Genomic DNA, 20,356 nt, shown 5'->3' on the forward strand with positions numbered 1-20,356 from the left:
AAAAAAAATAAAAAATAAATCTGTTTTTCTCCAATAGGCAGTTGGAAGTTTGACAGTTCATCAGGTTTGTAACAGGAGACTTACTGTATGGGTAAGCCAGTAAAGCTGTTCCAGAGATGATGACTGGAAAACAGCAGCATACCTAATGTCCACCCTGTATAGTACTGCTTCAACAGGAGGAACAAGGAAACACGGGTCAGAAGAAACCTGTTTTTTCTTTCGGGGTGGTGGAAATCAAGCTACAAAACATGAGCCAAAAAGATGAGAAGGATTACATAGCACTTGTGCCTGCAGTATTTCATTTTCCCCCGTGGCTGCTGGAGCCATGAGTGTAACAGTAAGAATTTAAAAACAAACTGGAAAACCCCCACTCCTTTCAATTCAACATCATACTATATTATCATTGACCAGATTACAACATTCAAAAGAGCTAAATAGTTGGGATTTTGGGAAGGGGTTGGGGAAGGGGAAGAAAAATACTGGGAAAAAAGTATTCTAGTTCCAAATGAATTTTACAATCTCAAAAATCCCCCGACATTTCAATGATGACTGAAGTACCAGTTCACCTTGGTTTAGAAATGCCATTAAGATATTTCAGATGACACTGGTTAAAAAGGGACAGAAGCCTTCAGCTTCAAAATAGTTGTTTGGGTTGTTTTTTTTTTTCTTAAGAAAAAAAGTGAAATACTCAAACTGGACCACTAGGTTAAGATGCTATTAAAATACAACCACAAGGGTCAATAAAAATGAAGTAATTTCTTTATGTAGGTGTAAAGAAAGGCTATTTTAAGTATGTATGTGAATAGCTAGATGTGGGTACTTCCACAACACCGTAATGCTTCCAATTGCTTAACTGTACCAGCCAACTGCTGATACGGCAGAAATTCTGGTTTACGTTATAGGTCTCAATTTTGTGTCAGAATATCTACAAGTATTCCTTTCTATATTTGTTTTGGAATTTGAGAGATTACAGGTTCTGGGGGGGTTTGTTTTGTTGTTGTTGTGTTTTCTGGGGGTTTGTTTGTTTTTAACATTTTGGGCATCTAATATTTAATGAACACATAGGCAAGTACGCACAAGAGAAATGTATAGGTATCTCAGTTTTAAAAGGCATGTTTTTCCCCTTTTTCATACAATCAACATTCTTTTCTGAAGTCTTGCTTCTCCTGCCCCATGTTACATTCTCCACTACAATTTGTTATTCATCTGTGCAGACTTCAAACACCGATATGTAGTACAGCATTAAGGAATTTCCTGAGTCAGGTTTATTCATCGTTATCTGTAAAAAGCAGGAGAGGGGGATAGACAGGGTGAAAAGGAGTGACACGCACACACACACACACAAAATCAAGCTGGGGTTACAAAACAAACTAGAAACTGCAATTTAGTAAGCAATAATACAAGAATTCACTAGTCAGTCACCAATGAAGTGACTGTTACCGAAACTGCCTTGAAAGCACTACGCGTACAAATATTGAACAACATGTCATCTTTCTTGGGTTAGTGAATCTAAGACAGTTTCATCTCAAGCGGCCTGCTTCAGTTAAAATAATCCTCTTAAGAAAAGTTAGGAAAAAAATCTATATTGCTCTTTCCTATTTGAAGAGTATAAAACTTTTGAGACAGAAGCTCATGAACATGCTTCTGACTGTCACTTGTAAACTATTCATCTTTATTGGCGTAGGATTTTTTTCTTTAAATGTCTGAAATTTAAAGAACTACTTTAAATGTAGTTATGTACGTTAGTACTAAAGTACTACATGTACTTTAAATGTCTAAAATGTAAAGAACTACTTTTTCTGTACATTTTTGTATGCTACCACAGATTCGTAAAATACAGAATTAGGACTAAAGCTATTAAAAATAGCCCACTTGTTAATCAGCATTTTGCAAGATGAAAGTCGGCTCATTTTAATAGGGTTCACTCAGACAACAGCTTACAATTTGTATGCCAATATTTCAGCAAATTGTCATTTAAGCCTTTTAGTACTAGTTTTAAAATATCCTTAAGGCAAAGTGGCAAGGAAAAGAAACTGGTAACACTATAGTTACCGTTTTCTTCTCGTTCTATATTGCCAGTCCTTTGGACACTTGAAAAATGAACTACTACAGTATGTATTTCCAATTCTGTCACTAAATCAATAAATTGTGGTTGAAAAAAATATTTTTCAGACACTTTTCTGTAATACTTCTGTAACACAGCATGAAAACAACATGGTACTGGTTATTCTTAGTGAGTGGTTCTGTATCAGTAGCAAAGAAAAAGTGGGAAAATGTAATTTGTATTAGAAATTATTTTTTTTATTATTATGTTTTAAAGACATTTTACCCCCCAAGCATTTACATATAAAACCCATAGAAAGCCGTAATCTTATTTGACCCTTTATTCACTGCTATTACAACACATTTGTAAAAGAATTTAAAAGATGCAGAAAGTAGACATTGGTTAACATGCATTAGAATATTTTTTCAAAATTGAAATACATTAAATAGCTATCATTGCACACATTTCTAAAGCCAATATATAATGCTTCTGATTTCTATAAAAATAATTGAGATTTTAGATTTTTTTGTTTTTTCTCTCTCCAGTAAATATTTTCATCATTAGAAATCTAAAATTACATAACTGCAGTTAAATTTTTGACATGAGAGGGAAAAAAACCCAAAACAACCAAAACCACTTCTCATTGATAGTGGTCTGTGTGGTATTTCATAGAGTGACTCAAAGATCTAGGAACTATCCGTCTGCCTAGTAACCTGTGCTAAGCTAGGCAGGGCTCCCAAGCAAGATAAATTCTCTTCATGTATTACTGAGCCACCTGAAAACTAAGATGGATAGTACCCTCCACATCAAGTTCTTCTGAAAAAAATGACAACTCTAGGATAAAGAGCCACATTAAATTTTCCTTTCAGAAAAGCGGTGATACTGCAACCCGTTAAAAGTAGAGTTTTGGTAAGAACAATATTATTTTAGCTAAGAATTCATTAATTCTTAAGATAAAATTGTTTTTAATTCTGAAAGTTTTATTCTAGACTTCCATCTTCCCAATCTGCGTAACTGTTTTACAGCATTTAAATAATTACACTGCACCTTTCATAAGACAGCAATTGTTACAGTTGACTGTATATGTACATATTGTTAAATCAGAGTGGTCAGCAGGCTTAATACCCTTCGTGAAAAGTATTTTTATCAATTCAGCCAATCAATATAACACAGCACAGATACGTTTTAAAAGTATATTAGAACCTATTGTATATGACCAAGAAAGAACGTAAGACAAGCCATAATTGCCAGCATAGAGTGAGATTACCTTCTTGGTAGGCTCCGTCTGCCATTACTAGGTGAAGTATTTTGGCATACAGGTGTTTGTGTTCATTTCCAAGAATAGTCTGAACTATGGTTGAACAAATATCAATATTTTCGTCTTCATCTTCATGTATAGCCTGGGAGAAAGGACAATCCATGTTGCCAAAATTAGAATGGGTATAGAATTAGATAGTTCAAATCTATTAAATGGTTAAACCCAAAGTTTTCCTCTTTAATCCACTGGCATGGCATTTTCTCTGTTAATATTTTAGTGTGTTGAAACAGAATAAAAGACTAAAGAAATGAGCATTGATTCTAGTCACACAATGCAATTAGTTACTGGCACAGTAAACAGCCCTAGCTACTTGTTTCTTAAAGTATTTTCCACTTGAGGTTATTCCACAAACCTTTATTTTCTCATAAACTTCAATGAATTTCTCAAAGCCTATTTCCCGCTCCAGGTTGTATCTCAACTCTTCCAAATGGCTGAAGATACTGTCACATTCTTCACATTCACTGGCTATCTCTCCATCACTATTATCTATAAAGAAGGAAAACAACAGTAAAACCCCCTCCGTTTTCCTACATTCTTAATGTTGTTTCTATGTCCCTAAACTTGATATCCACGCAGACCGCCAAGTGTAATGAAAGCAGGTAAGCTCAGGAGCACTAGACGATGTTGGCAGATGTTCTGGACAACCTGCAAGGAAATAGGAAGAGTCCCTTTCTTGACAGCAAAGAAATTCTGAATGCCAAATGGGAAGCATCTAGCTATCTCCTCTAAAACCCCACTCTGATAGTTAGCCGTAAGGGTATTCATACCGAAGGAAAACAAGGTATGGCCTTAAAGCAGACTTTTATTTAGCAAAGCAATGTTAGTAGGTCAAGTTCCATATAACCATTCCACGTATTTCTGAGGTGGAACTGATGACGGGTTCAGTGGCTGTCCCATGCTAGGGAAAGGAGCTCCTTAATGAAGCAGCTGTCTTCCAGCAGAAAATAAGGATGTGTATATTAAGAATCAGGTATTTAATTTCTGCACTGAGATGCATCTTGTTCCATGGAGCAAGTCTAAAAAAACCAGTACTAATTTAGCTATAAAGTTCCTCATTCTTTTATGAGTGCAGCTCCTTTGTGTAGCAGATACACTATGCCAATTGGTGCAATAAGATACGCGAGAGAAATCAGGATGATTTTGCTTATAGGCTACAGAAACCTTACAACTTCTTAGATTTCAGAGCTTATATTGTAAAATCTTTAAAGAAAAATACATAGTATTACCTGGTAGGTCACAGACTTCGTGAGTTAGTATTAAAACTCTACTGCTTTCAATTCCTATATATGATTAGTGTAAGGTATAATCCTGACCAAATCACATCCCTGATTCAAGAAATTATTGTTGAAATAAAAAGAAGAGTTGTATATGGGTTAAAAACCCACTAGATGACTTCTAATCCTGTATTTAGCATCTGGATCTTGAACAGATTTGGTTTCAAGTTCTGCCTGTTCCCCTGAGTTTTGAAGGCCTTCCTCCCACACCCAACAATGAAACCTGCAATTCTTAAGAACCATCATGAACCTAGAAGGTGGGACACTGACACCAAATACCATAACGCTTGCAACAGCAACAGAATCACAGAAACAGATAGTATTGTATATTATCAGTGTATAACAGCAGCACTGTCAAAAAATGAAAGAAGTTCATTTTACATTAAAATACTTATTGGAATGTATTATATAGATAGTATCTTACAGGTATATTAAAACAGATTTTCAATTTGTTTAAAATTGTCTTCAATAAACCAAAGTTACACAAAAGCTACGTTTTAGATTAGTTACTGATTTTCTACATCTTTTTATACCTGTATTTCTAAATGCACTTTATTTTACAGCAGTAGTAAAGTACTTATATTTCAACCAGAATTTAAAAACCAGAACTGAAACTTCAGGACGCACCATTGTGTGTAGCTAATGCAAAATGCTAAAAGCAGTAATAAATTTTTCTGTCTCACTTTTAGTTTGACTGCATTAACAGCTATTTTGGGCTAAGGACAAGGTTAATAATTTCACGTTCCTTTCGACTGCTTGTTAAATTACTTAATTGTAATGTAAGCCGGATCCCAGATACTCCAGTCATGTCAATTGCTATTTCTTCTTCACTCTTACATTGCGGTCATGAATTATTCAAAGCATATGATGTGCACAGAGTCTTTGATCTTCCTTGAAGACTAGTTTTAGACAACTAAAGAAAAAGTGACTTATAATCACTGCCTAACAAATAGCCAACATTTAATTTGCAACACTGAATGTTGCTTAGATGTTGACCTTAACATTCAGAAGGTGTAAGTATTATCTGATTTTTTTAAACTTCTGTATAAAAACTATTAATTAGAGCTTTATGTCATTATAAGTATTCAATGCAAAAACATTATTCTGTGTTTGAACTGTTAACATCAATAAATAACTTCTAAAACAGGTATAGCAGAAATTATACCTGACTGCCATTCTTCATTAAGTGCACTTTCACTGCTGGGGTTATTTTCATCTCCTTCCTCCAGCTCTGTACCATTTGTTACACATTCGATGACATTAGCCTTTAAAGTAGACTCCTCCTCTTCACTGAATTCCTCACTAGGCTGCTCCCTAAGCAATTGTTCCATTGAGGCCCGGAGTTCCTGCAAATCTGTATCTGCCTCCCCAAACACACTAAAAGAAAGTGATACAAGGTTTATATAATTAATACTTTACAAGACAAACCCTGTAGGAAGAGCTCATTTCTTTTGTTAAGCCAACAAACTGGAAAGCCAGTGTAGCTGGAGAGGGGGAGGGGAAAGAGAGACAAATATTTGTGTCCTCAGTCCAACATGATTACAGCACGGATACCATTATATCATGCAAGACACAGGGAATAAAGATTCGCTAAACAGATACCAGACCGTTTTGTAAAAAGATGATGATAGGTCCTCAATTCAACTTTATTAGTAAGGGAATTTCAAAATCTTTGTATTTGTGCACTATTATAGAACCCTGGCAAGTATAACATTCCCAATCCAGATAAAAATGTGTCTGGAGCAAAAAGAGATCTAGATCTCATCAGAATAGATACACCAGATGATTTTATCCCTGCAGACTACCCAAGCTGCAAGGAATAGTCAAGAGCCAGGGCCAAATTTTGAAGCCCCTGAAAGAATTTGGGGGATTTGAAGGACATCCCAACACAACAGTAGAGAAGATAGATGGGCGAGATTCCCAGAACATACGAAGAAAGGAAATATTCAAGAAATCTTTGTTTCTAGAAGAGCGGTAGCCATCAACTTTGATCTGCTTCAGCAGAATGCAAGGTGCAGAAGCCAGACAGAATAGCATCTTGGATGGAATTTAGAAAGGAAATTCAGACAGCTATTGTAAGCAGTACATCCCATTAGCTTCTCAATTCGCTGGAACGAGACTCAGAGTAAATGCTGTTCAATACAGGATTTTAAAAATTTGGGTAAAAACCCCATGCTGGTATACTGTGTATAATTGTTAGCGTCTAACCAAAAATATTCTTGATCTAACATGCCTGTTGAAATAATTGATACAGTTGATACACTCACATATCCTCAGAATCAGAGGGTCCTTCTTTGGCTTGCTCATCTTCTGTATCATCTATTTCAAGATTATGTTGATGCTGCACATCTGCTACACTGGGAACATCAACTAAAGTTCTGTACAGTTTGTAAAGATCCGGGAGCGAACATGTTCTCAACATCTGCAAAGGTAATAAAAAGCCTGTTTGGTAACAATACTAGAGACAATCTGAGGTTACAAAATACGTTAAAGTGAGATTTTTTTTTTTTTTTTTTGGTCCTTTTGCATTTGAGGGTCCGTTTCAAAGGTCCAGCACAGATACTCTAATTGTTGAAGATTTGACATCTTGAATTTTGCCTCTTAGCTAAAAGGAAAGCATTCCTTCTGCCTTTACGGGTTACAGTGATTGAAAAGCTTTAAGAACATCAACTGACATACAGGATCCTGGTTTTGTGCAGATTTGTTCGTTACCTTGACGGCTATCTAAAGAAAAGGAACATTACAGTAGATAAATAATATATATATATGCAACTGTTTACAATGTATGTCAATCACTTACAGCTTAGAACCATTTTAAGTAGGTGACGAATATTTTTTAAAATGACATTTTATTACATCTCTAGGTTGGTCACTGAAAACAGTAACTTTTGTTTACTGTGTATTTCAAGACAGTTCCATAGTATTAGAAAGAAGTTCGTTACAAGAAGTATTAGAAAGAAGTTCAAATTACAACAGTAATTTGTTGCAATGGAAATAAAGCAATACAGAAACAAAGTAACTGTTTGCTCAGTGATCTACCAGATCTCTCTTTTAAGAAGTCCAAGAACCCTCAAAAATTATTAAATATTCACCATAGTATGAATAAAAACAACACCTAATCTGCACTAAGAAGTTTTACCAATAAGCCTCAACTTCCTTCAGCATAGCTCCGAATACATGCATGGTCAGTGTTTGCTCCCAATGAAACCCCCTAAATTTTAATGAAAAAATAGTTCCTCAGCTAGTACCAGCTAGCTGGCATATAGTACCAGCACAGTGTATTCATAGACATGGTCAAATACCAAATCTCTGTCAGCACATGGCCAAGACCATTATTGCCATCAAAGGAGTAACCACCCTTTTTGACCACTAACTACCAAAGTGATGGAACAATTAGAAAACTGACTTTTCCCCATTGTTTGAAAGTATCCAGGTATTTTGAAAAATGCTTCTTTTCCTATTAGCCTACTTCTGGTAGCGTACAGACCTGCCTACAGATAGGACACTAATTCTGTCTGCCCTGCTCCCTGCTAAAGGTTTCCTTAGTTTCTGGGTAAGAGCTGCAGCAGAGGCATATTTGGGAAATTCCAGTCAGTTACATTTGCAGATACTGCAAAGAAGTACTGAGCGTCCTCTTGTTGCAGCCAAATGAGGAAAGGGAATTTGTTGCTCTCTTTCATCAGGTCTACTGCAGCAGTAACAACACATCTGTTGCTTTTCTCCAAGCTCTCTGGTATTATGTAGAGCTCATCTGGTACTACATTAACAATTCTGTGACAAACACTTATGGCTAAAACACATGCCAAATATGCAGTAACAAGTGACATACTGAAGCAGTTCATATCGATACACTGAAGAACTTCATTATAAAGCATATCCACTGCTTTCTAAATCTGATAAGGGTACAAAGAATGTTCGTCTTCCCCTACTCACAAGTTAGCTTTTCTATAATCACTGTCCAACTGCCAGATAAACAGCTTCATGAACTAGGGAAGTTAATGATAGACTAACTCTTGAGGAATCAAAATTAGAGTAATAAATACATTTATGTGAATATATTGATCTGTGAAAACAGATGCAAGCTTGTCAAGAAGTCTTACTGTCCCACAGATACAAACAGCACTATCCCTGGTATTATGCTTCCTAGCAATGCATCAACCAATAGATATTATTCAATATTCAATTAATCATCAACAGTGCACCTTCTTTCATGCACTCACAAAAAAAGGCTGGGAGTCAAAAGAAGAAACATTCTTCCTCATCTGGCATTCCACCACCTAGGAAATCCTTTACTACACATTGACTGAATGCAACGCAGGTGTGCGAGTTTCCAGAGAACCCTTGCCACCATCGTTTCTCCAAAAAGCAGCTGTTCTATTATGCACTTTCCACTTTAGAACCCAGGCAAGTATCGCATGTAATTTAAGAAGTCTGTTTCACCTACTAGTTCCATAACTATTTTAAAAATGTTTTAAATTCATATCAAAACCACATTCCACCATCCTATGCTCATTTCACAGACTGTGAGCTGCCACTCAACTCTATGTAGCTGGTCAGGAAACGCCTTCAAAAAAGCAGTTAGTTCCATTCACTCTTCTTCAGTCTTCCTGCTTCACAGCCAAAACCTGTGCTAGTTGGTTAAATCCTACAGGAAAAAACCCACCCAATCACTTGGCTGCCAGAAATGACAAGATACCTTTGCTGATCTGTTCAGTGTTTACGTTTATGATGGCAAGGTAGTGGTAAGTCTGAAAAACTGCACAAAAGGGCAAAAGCAGATAGGGGAAGTTAGGAATTTCGTCGTGAACTCCCTCCATTATGTCTCACAGAAGTGGTGGCATTCCTCCACAAACACCTGGACACAGAATGCTGAATGGTGAAACCAGAGACTCTCACTGCTGCGCGAGTCCTGCTGATCCAACGAACACAGTGCAGTCATACTGCAGGGCAGCCATGGCTAGACAAATACAAACACCTGCTGAAACAGTTATGCCATCTGTTCTGGCCTCATTCAGTCTCAATAAGAAAATAGTATTACTATAGAAAAGTATTCCTTTTTAGTTTTTTAAACTTGCCTTTGGGTCGTTTGCATCAAAAAGCCCTGTAGAAAGTCCAATCAACAGTGAACTTTTGCCTTTATTTTTTGCTGGTGATATGGAACGTGAACGAGGTACAAAAGGCTCTTCCTGTGAAGACTGAGCTGACAGAACTGGTGAGGCTGTTGGTACAGCTGGGGGCTGTATTACCCTCTGGAATAAGGGTTCAGGTTGCAGACAGTCACTGGAACAAGTTTCTGATGCAGTAAAAGAAAGTCCATTACAAATCTAAATAGATAAAAACCCCCAAACTCTTGAGGAAAAAGTAACTGAAGTGAATAAAACTAACTCATTTCTGTTGTACAATTAAAGAGGAAAATAGATAGCACTGTAAAAGTATTAAAATCTCTTTGGATTATTTTAGTAAATACATTATAATGTGAAATTCTCCCATTTTAACTTTTTGAGAATATACAGCCCTCAGCTATAGCCTATTCTGTTCTCATGCCTTCTAGTTTCTCGTTATTCAGTCCATGCCTGAAATTACGGTGTCGTCCATTTTCATCTGTTGCTTCTTGCCTTATACTAGATTTCTCTGAAGCTATCTGAACATAATTCGCCCAAACACTGGAAAACCACCCCCCCAGTTTGCTTAAGCCACCCATAAATAGATGCAATAGTATCATCAATGATACTTGACACTATTGCCAATGTATTTTCTGTTCTACTGTAAAATATGCAGACCTTCTAAAGTTACTTCAAAGACCTCCAAGAGCAAGCAATTCTATGATATACATAGTGTAGCTTTGTTGTTGCATGTTTTCTTCCAAAGTGGCAAAAATAACACCCACAATTTGTCTTCCCAATCCATCAGAAATTTGCTTTTTAGAAGTATGAACTAAAAAAGAAAATGAAAACAGAAAACTTGCTGTTTTGGGGTTTGTGAAGAAGTGAGAAGGGATGGCTCAAGTACTGCAAACTGCCAGCTACAATAAACAAAACAAGAGACTTCAACTGACCTTCTGGAGCTTCCTTTTGTGGTTGCACCTTGTCAAGCGCTACTTTCTCAGCAAGTGCCTCATTTCTTCTGTCATGTTGTGCCCTATTACAAAATACCACATCCAGGGGAAACACCATGTAAAAATAGTCATTATTCTACTGAAAAAAATCCTCTGCCAAGTACAGTAAAACTGACACGGCAGACAAGCAATGAAGCTTTAGCTAAACTTAACATTTTAACTGATGTATCTAAATCCTACTCAGTTAAAGCTAGTAGTTTGAACTGGAGAGAGAGGGATCAGAAGAAGAGAGTACTTACTTATCCTCTTTCTCTTTTACCCACACTTCATGAACAGTGATGGGAAATTCCTTGCTCTCCTTACTCTGGTGCTTTTTACCTTCTTCTGTTTCTTCCAACATCTCTGCTTCCAAATCATCAGGGTCTGAAATGAATAAAGTCATATACCTCATTAAAAATGAATCCCAAACAAACAAAAAGACAGGACAGACTATACATCTTAAGATTACACTTAAATCCTTCAGCTTTAATAATTTTCTGCATTTTGCAGAAACAACTGAAGTTTTGTAACTCCAGAGCTAAAAGTGTGTTTCTGATACGAGAGAAGTATCTTAAAGCTCCAACAAACCATGTCTTCTAAAAACCTCAGTAACATTCCCCCAGACACCAGCAGGGTGCTGGTACCATATAGGGGAAAAGATTCCAGCACAACTGATGGGGAGAAACAAACAAAAAACCCAACAACAACAAAATTGAAGCACTTTAGAATTCCACTTGTATTCTAGAGAGTTTTCTATAAGCACACAAAAAAGGTTTCTGGAAATTTACAAAATTCTTTAGTGAATCAAATTACAACACAGGCATAGAAAGCACTTGGTCCTACCTAAAATGTGTTAATGAAAAACTGCACATTACTTATGGGAAGATATAAAAGTATACAGGATCATTACTTCGATGGGGAGACAAACAAAAAACCCAACAACAACAAAATTGAAGCACTTTAGAATTCCACTTGTATTCTAGAGAGTTTTCTATAAGCACACAAAAAAGGTTTCTGGAAATTTACAAAATTCTTTAGTGAATCAAATTACAACACAGGCATAGAAAGCACTTGGTCCTACCTAAAATGTGTTAATGAAAAACTGCACATTACTTATGGGAAGATATAAAAGTATACAGGATCATTACTTCCCTCACTGAATTGGAAAACAGATTGTAATTAGAATTACTAATGAAATGACTTACCATCCAGCATAATAGGTTTGCTCTGCACCTGGGTAGGTCCAGCTCTTTGAGATTCTTCTGGTATAGTCATGTCAGACTCTGTGATACCAACTGGTACTGAAGACTGAGCTCCGACCGTAGGAAAAGCTTTCTCTTCCTTCTCCTCCTTTACAATTAAGGACTGATGATCTTCTTGAAGAAGTTCTGCAGTACCTACTACAAAATTATTCTATTATTTAAACAGTGCTTTGACACAGCTGGATAATAAACTACAATGTGACTACAAGGTAAGTTGAGAATTTTTGTTTCTTTAAAGGAAAACAGAATAGAAAAGTTTGCATGCTTTTATTGCAACTATTGTGAAGAGGAAAGCTAGAAATATTAGAATTTGAATTTTACTTGCTACATTATCATTAGTACCAGTTTATACTTGGAATAAACGTAAGTCCTTTTGTCCTTGGAAAGGACAAAAAGCAGGAGTTGACCAGAAAAAAAAAAATCCACTCATATGGTAAGTCATATGCTAAAAGAAGGTTAAGACCTGTGTAATACAATATTCAGTTGATGACACCCTTTTAAAAAACAGAGTTGTTTCTATCAATAAGCAAAGTCCAAGACTCTTCAACAAAATGAAGATCGTTCCCTTTCAGCACATCCTTCTTAATTTCTTACCACTTCACTGAGTTTGAAGTATTTTGGTGCCTTCTAATATCAGCTTGTGCTGACATTTAGAACATTTAGAACTGAGGCAACACCCAGAAGTGGAAAGCAAGAGTGAGGATAGAATATGCTTCTGTGACTTCAAAATTGTCCTCAGTAGACAAACTGGCAATCTGGCACTTCTTACACTTGCAGTGCAGATAATTACCAGCTGCGCTTACCATTTATTACATCTAGTTCCTCGAGTAGGTCAGTTTGCAGCTGCAACTCTGCTTCTCCTAGGATCTTCAGGACTGAATCAGTAGGGCTTTTGCCCCAGACTTTCCTGTGGGGTTCGCCAATATCTGATCTAATTACTTCCCCCAGAGTTTGTCCTGTCGGGACACAAATACAGAAACTTGTAGAAATTAGAAACTTTTATTCACTTTCTATATAATGGACAAACAAACAACCTCCACAAAACTAAAAACTACAAAGCCAGACTCATGCCACCTCACTCAAAGTCAGACAGCCTAAAGACTGTCCTCAAAAGTCTAGAGTTCTTCTTCTGCCAATTCCGTTTAATAACAGGAGTTACTCAATGCCAGTTAACATCTGCAACTTAATAGCAGCAGGAGATCTTTTCAGCAATTCAGGCACTCCAAAAGAAAACAATATGAGAAATGTTTAAAACTGGCATGAGATAGTCTTAACTTTACCTGAAATGGGAAACTAGAAAGTCTCTTGTGTGCTATCCTTTGACATTTGTTCTGTTATTTCTCCCCCCAAGGAAAACAGAGGATATAAAGCAACAAAGAATAATAGAGCAAAAGAAGTTTCTTGATCTTCTAATATCCTAGCCATACTATGCTATGAAGTAAGTCTGTCACATTCTCAATGATTATTTATTTTTTCAGTGTGAAACAGACCCCTTAATAAGACACACTGAAACGAGGAAAAAGGTCCTCCACCCAAAAGACCAGAGAAGGCAGATAGACAATTTGAAAAGACAGGCTTGATTTAAAAAAAGAAAAAAGCTAAGATTGATGAAGGGCGCAATAAAAGTAGCTGATACAAATTGAGAAAATCCTCAGTTTTTATTGTTCTACTGACAACATAAAATGATTTTGAAGTTAAATAAGAAACTTCCATATATTTCAAGTGCTTTTTATTCTTTCTGTTAAATTAGTGCATATTTAAAAAGACATTTACAAAGCAAGCTCAAAGAAAGTAACCATGCATTTCATCAGGTAACTATTTGTTGAAATTAGGAAATTATTTGTTTAATCTCCCACAGGCCAATTAATTACTCAGCCTGTGCCTTATTCCTTATCCAAGGGAATACATAACCACCTGTTTTCTAGAAGCAGATGACACACAACTGATAACAAGACAATAATAATAAAGAGTACTTGCTTTATAAAAACAGACGCTACACATGGTAAACTGATTTACTAATATGGTGACAAAAAAAAAGTACTTACGGTCTGTTCCGGAGAGAGAATCTTCCATTGATAACTGAGCTAGAGGAACTACCAACTCAGATGCCCCAGATTCCCATTTTTTGCGATCTCCTAGAAGTGGATGGTCACCTTCTTGTTGTTCCTTACCATCTTCAGACCCAGCTAATTCAGAGATATTTTTACACTCCTTTTTTCCTTTCTCATCTTCTTGAGCTTTAAGATTTTGATTTAATCTTCTCAGTATTTCTCGTTTATTCTGAAATAGGGGCCAACATATTTCACTTAAAATAGTACCTTTCTTGAAAGTTAAATCAAACTGAATACAATTTTACATACTTGCATTGCAAAATCTGGCTTTTTTATTTCCTCCTCAGCTTCCTGGATAACAGTTGCATTTTCATCCTTTAAGTCCAAGAAGCATGAAATACAATGTAGAAGAATATGTCAGAAAAAAATAATCTTGAGAATATTAATAGACGTAATAGTGAAAAATCACCTCTAAAACCTTTTCATTGACAACTGCAGATACTGAGACAGAATGTATGATACTTCTGTTTTTATGGGGCTTCCCAAAGACAGAATTTCAAGGGCAGCTTCAGTCTTTGAACCATTCACTATCTGAAAGTGGTGAGCAAATGAATCGGACTCGTTTAAGCAGACAAGTGAAAAGTTCAGAGTGTAGAGATAAAGCTAGCTATGATCTCTACAGCAAAATGCCACCAAATTCCAATGCTAGAAATGAGTAAATCTAGAAGAGAACAAAAAAAGTGGCAAGGACAGAGTCAAGGAGCACCTGTAAAGAAAAGCAGAAAGGAGAAGAAACAACTTTAGTGATTACAGTATGTATAATGTCAAGTCGGTAAAGAATAAGAAAACAGTAGTTCCTTGCTATCTGAAAACATATCAGAAAGCCTGCCCAGAGTAAGTCAATTGAGACTAGGCAAATGCACAATTACACTAAACTAAGGCAAATATTCCATTATGTGGTGCATTTTTCGGGGAAACATTCTGCATTGTTCTTAACCTGCCTCAATTATGGGAGCAATGAAATTTCGTTTCAAAATGAAATTTCAACTATTGGATAAGACCTACCAGGCTTCCAAAAGCAATCAATATGAACTTCATTTAGAAAGCATATTTACTCTTCAAAATTGTAAAATAGTAAATATGTAAAATAATCAAACTAAAAATTTAAGGCAAAAATGTAGAACTTATAATCTTTGTGTACAAGCCTTGTCTTCTCCAGTTGTTCTGTGTGCTAATTTTTAGTCAGTTATAGTCACCATCTTGCATTACTGTAAGACAAACTATCCACGTAGAAGAAATGTGCTAATGATTTAAGTATTTGTCAAAACATGATTTGGTTATTTTTCCAGTTATCAACTGACATTGTTCAGTGTATTACATTTTATATACACTATTTAGCACTAAGTTTCACTATATTCCCATAGTCATAGCCTTCAGGGTTGTATACAGTATATAATCCTACACTACACTGAAATCTAGAAATAGCTTAGGTAAAAACCCAAAAGTTAGCATTCAAATTAACACAGACTGTGTTAAAAACTCAAATTGTACAATCATTCACTTGCATGCTCAGTTTCACAATTGTTACTTAAACCAAATGGTGGTAGTCGAGGTAAATGTGTAAGCATTTACAATATCAAGACCCAAGATCACAGAAAATAGAAATTAGGAAGTCTCTAATACTGTTTTAGACACCAAGAAAAAGCAACACTATCAGATTCAAGTCTCTTAAACTTTATATTCTGTTATAATCAGCACATACTTTCAAACTCACTGAAAACAAGAATTAATATAAAATAGTCCTATCGTTCAAAATTTATTTTCTCACTTCCACCAGGTTACAAATTCCTTAACTCCCCTGTTCAAGAAGCTGATGGAAATGCTGGTTAGTTGGTATCTTCTTCCACTAATCATGACTGCCTTGATCAAAATTCGAATTGCAACCTAGGGTTCATCATAAGTAAGCCATTTTATTCAAAACTGATTGAATTTGAGTTTCAGTGTACAGATGTATTTCAACAGCTTCCAAGTTTTGGTTTCTTTTTACATTTTTTTTCTTCTTCTTCTTTCCCTAATTAAAAGCAACAACTATCCTTTACGATTTTTTTCTACCTAATCTACACATTCTTATAAAAATTATTTTTCAAATCAGTATTCCCCCCTCCCCCCCCATTAATTTTACCCTCTTAGCAAAAGCACCTACCAACCCACTTCCAAAGCAGAAGTCATGGAGATGACTGGTGTACTGGGCTTCACTGGAAGCTGTGGCTTAGGAAGAGCTGCTCCAAGCTCTTGTAGTCCATGCACAGGACTGTATTCTGTAGCTCCCACATGAAAAGGCACATTAGGGTTCTTTACCCCTTTCGCTATCAGCTGTATAGATTCAATTAAAACAATTTAAAATCAACAAATTAACTTCAAGACTTCACACATTAAACACAGTATTATCAAATAGGCTCATGTAAACCTTAGAAAAGGACAATAAAGCCACACATTTTCATACAAAAGACAACTGCCAACTGCACATGTGAACTATTTCCAGTTTATCAGCTTCACAACTTCCTGTTTTTTGTAGCAATATATTACTAGTTGGACTTGTCACTCCACAGCTCACAGAAGCAAAAGAAGATTAAGTACACTTTGGTAAGTTACAGATCATTAATAAAATACTTAAGGTGATCCTAATGATTCTTAGATTTGATGTTCTTAAATTCTTGAACCAAATTCTTCATACAAGTATACCTAAGATTAGGCTTCTAATGAGGGAATTCTGACTGACAGATGCTCTCCTCAGTTTCAGAAGACAAACTAATTATCTAAGCTTGAAAAATCACAGTATAGGATTTTAGTTATACAAAGATACGGCACTACATACTTAGACTGCGTGTAACAGATTTATTTTCTTACATGTTCTTCCCAGGCTCTTTTCTCTCTCTCATATGCTTCCTTTCTCTTTCGCTCTAACTGTTCTTTCAGAACTGCAGCTCGAGCATTTGCTTGGGCCTATAGTAAACAAACAAGCAAAAAACGACCAACTTAAAATCATAAAAAGCATTAGTACCCCATTCCATGGAACATTTTAAAAAGAAACATTTGTGGATTACTTCATCTTCCTTTCTCTCACTTATTACTGTATAGACTGCGAAGGGAGGACTCCACTGCCAAAATCACCACCCAAGTACAATAACTGATCTTCTATGTTGAAAATAACGCCAACTCCTCAAAATTTAATTACAGTTCTTGATTTACATGGTTATATTTTTAGTGTACATAGTAATCTTAAACGGAGTAATGTAAAATTAGAATCTCTACTTAAAATTAGTTTTGAAACCAAATGCATTAATCACAATGTTAAATGTTCAGTTTAAACTTTACAAACTTACTCAACATAAACACAAAAAGCTTCAGTTGCTGTTTCACCTCTAGTTTTAACGTTAGACATAAGGTTAGCCTGTTTTTATATTGCTCTTTGCAGATGATGGGGGGGAAAAAAAAAAATCATAGAGAAATACATGCTATGTATCGTATGGTAGAGATAGTTATTGCTATAAGAACCCCAGATGGAATGAAGTTCCAATCAAACATTGGATTTCTGTGAAACACATTTGCTTTAAATGTACTTCATCACAGGGGTATATAGCTCACCTTCCAGTCCACGTGTAGCCCGTGTCAACACATGTAAAGAGCTTTGCCTTCCTTTATTCTTTTAACTAAAATAAAGTTGTTGTTATTTAAAGTGCATCTTCCTTTCCCTTTCAGTATCAAAATGCTATTTTAGTTATACCAAATTGCCTTTAGGACTAAAGGTAACCTAGAGAAAAATCTCAAAGGCAGGGATGGGAAAAATCCTTGACTTGCTATGCTATGTCACAACGTATTTTAAAATTACTGAGATAAAACAGTTCAACAGAATTGTTACCTCAACACAGTTAAAATAAAAACCTCTTGTAGTGGATGTATGAACAAACTGTTGATAGCAAAATGAAATATCTCATTCATGAGATATGAAACAAATTTGAAAACAGTAAGTTCCATCGCCTCCCTCCCCACAATTACCTTCTGTGCTTCTATCTTTTTGCGTTTCAGTTCTGCTTCCTCGCTTGATTCTTGTCCATCAGAACTGGCAGCTTCATTCTGCAAAGTAAGTGTCCTCAAAGAATTATCATTAATTCATGTATTTAAAAGCTGAGTGATGTAAGTGACTACTCGGGTCATTTAGACTGGCTGTATGACTAACACGAGTCATAATTTCACTAGGTAACTCCTCACTCAAATGTAATGTCTACTTGGACAGAACTTCATCTTTGAGATTTGTGGGGGGTTTTTTGTTTATTTCTTTGGTTTTGTGGGGCTTTTCTGGTTTTAAAAGATACGAAGCTTTTACAAGCCAGGAAGAAAGTAACATGCCTACTGTTGCAAGGTAAGTGACCTAACGATGCTGAGCTCTCACCTGCCACCCCTCATCACTGTTGCATGCTCTGCAGGTAAGGTATACAAGAAAGGTTTGAAGCTCTGGAATTCCAGTTTCTTCCACTGTATGTGCTCCAAGGAAGGTAGAATGGGTGAGGGGGGAAATGGTAACAAGTAAGAATATATGAGGTCTACCTCTGAAATCTCTGGTTTCAATCTCTCTAACTTCTTTCCACAGCCTCTGCATATTCTTATTTACAGAACAGACTGACAGAGTTACACAAAGTTCTGACAGGAGCCTTTTATTGTTCATGACCAACTTGTGCAGACCTTTTATTTAAAATAAACTATTTAGAAGGCCTATTTTGTAGGCTTCTTGCAGTATAAGAAAAAGAGTTTTATTAGAAATAATTTGGCAAAACACAAGCAAGAATTTTAGGTAAATTTTTAATATTTAGTAGCTTCTTGCAGTATAAGAAAAAGAGTTTTATTAGAAATAATTTGGCAAAACACAAGCAAGAATTTTAGGTAAATTTTTAAGTGAAAATAAAAAAAAGGTCATGCCCACCTTGGCTTCTGTCAGCTAACAGAAAAGAAGACGACGACTGGAAAGAACACTGAAGATAGAAAAACTTCAGAAAAATAATTTGGCACTTTTCATAGGCAAAGGAATGAATACATATATTAATCTATTGTATATAAAATAGGATACTATGCAGTATAGGATACTATGCAGTAGCAATAGATATAAAAATCGTTAATCAACATAAGGAAATAAACATATCTATGACAAGATTTGGTCTGAGATGGTGTTCCCCTAGATAAAGTTTGCATCTGCAGGTCATCAAAAAAATGTTTTAAACTTGGTCTCTGAATTCTGAAAATTGGTTTAGGCCTACTTCCTGGAAAGGTATTAATCTATTCTCTGATCCTTTGTAGGTGGCATACCTTCTGGGACATACAACACTACCCCAGGTAAGGTACAGACACTGGGAAAGGAAGTTAGGTTCCTGATATGCCCAATAACCCATACAGAGAATTAATGTCATGGTCACAGTAACAGTACTTTTGTTTGACTACGAGCACAAGCAGCCTTGGCCTCCAGAGAAAAGGTTTCTGGAGAGTACCTTTACTTCTGCAGTTGACCATACTGCAGGTAGAGTGTGGGTGCTCCTAACTTTGAAAGAAAGTGTTGCAGCTGCTCAGTGGAAAAAACTGGAAGAAACAGTGCAGTACAGCAATGGCTCTATACTGGTAACATTTTAGCACTGTCATCAGTATTCTAAGGGTACTCATGAGCCACAGTAAGATTTCATAGGGCTGTGTATGGAGATGACTAGTCCCACTGCAGCAGTTTTGAAGCTTGTCCAAAACAGCAGAGGAGACAGAGTTGTAAGTGAAACTAACACCAAATGCAATTAAGACAGCATGTGCTTAAGGTGCATCAGCTTAGCATTTTATGTGAGTCAGCAGTAGTGATGAACTTCACTGACCAGCCTCTACAGTAACTTCATAGACGCACAAGACCTTGATTTTCCTCTTGCTCCTCAAGAAAAACTTAGGGGAACGGCCCATGTTGGTCCCATGCCAGACTTAGCCACTAGCACATCTTCTAAAGTTTGCATAGTCTCCTCAGGTAGAAATGTATGCAACTTTTGCTCTGGATCATTCATTTTAGATTTAAAGGGGCATGGGTTCCTCTTCAATGCACTAAAGTTTTGCACCACAATCAAGGGACTGAATTTGGCTCTCTTGCATCTCACCAGTGAGATGCAGTCAATGTTAAAGACAATAAAGAAAACAATTCAAAAGAAGTCACTAACACAGGAAAAAATTAGAAAATTTTAGCATTAATCCCCCCCCCCGCCCCCAGCCCTACACCCAACGGCAACCTCTCTTAGTC

At 36.2% G+C, this 20,356-nt stretch overlaps 1 protein-coding gene across 1 annotated transcript in view; it reads right to left on the minus strand.

Moving 5' to 3' along the window:
* Positions 1–597: 597 nt before the first annotated feature.
* Positions 598–20,356, minus strand: part of NEK1 (NIMA related kinase 1) — a 50,687-nt gene continuing 30,928 nt past the window's right edge. Inside the window, 15 exon segments of the mRNA XM_019470223.1 lie at positions 598–1,279; positions 3,312–3,444; positions 3,715–3,848; positions 5,802–6,013; positions 6,904–7,058; positions 9,712–9,929; positions 10,692–10,774; positions 10,991–11,114; positions 11,936–12,130; positions 12,796–12,948; positions 14,038–14,272; positions 14,353–14,418; positions 16,243–16,416; positions 16,951–17,046; positions 18,100–18,177. Of these exon segments, the coding sequence (XP_019325768.1) occupies positions 1,266–1,279; positions 3,312–3,444; positions 3,715–3,848; positions 5,802–6,013; positions 6,904–7,058; positions 9,712–9,929; positions 10,692–10,774; positions 10,991–11,114; positions 11,936–12,130; positions 12,796–12,948; positions 14,038–14,272; positions 14,353–14,418; positions 16,243–16,416; positions 16,951–17,046; positions 18,100–18,177 (2,070 nt within the window). The 3' untranslated portion in view covers positions 598–1,265.

The sequence above is a fragment of the Aptenodytes forsteri genome, unplaced genomic scaffold, assembly GCF_000699145.1.
Source record: "Aptenodytes forsteri isolate BGI_AS27 unplaced genomic scaffold, ASM69914v1 Scaffold13, whole genome shotgun sequence".
Classification (NCBI taxonomy): domain Eukaryota; kingdom Metazoa; phylum Chordata; class Aves; order Sphenisciformes; family Spheniscidae; genus Aptenodytes; species Aptenodytes forsteri.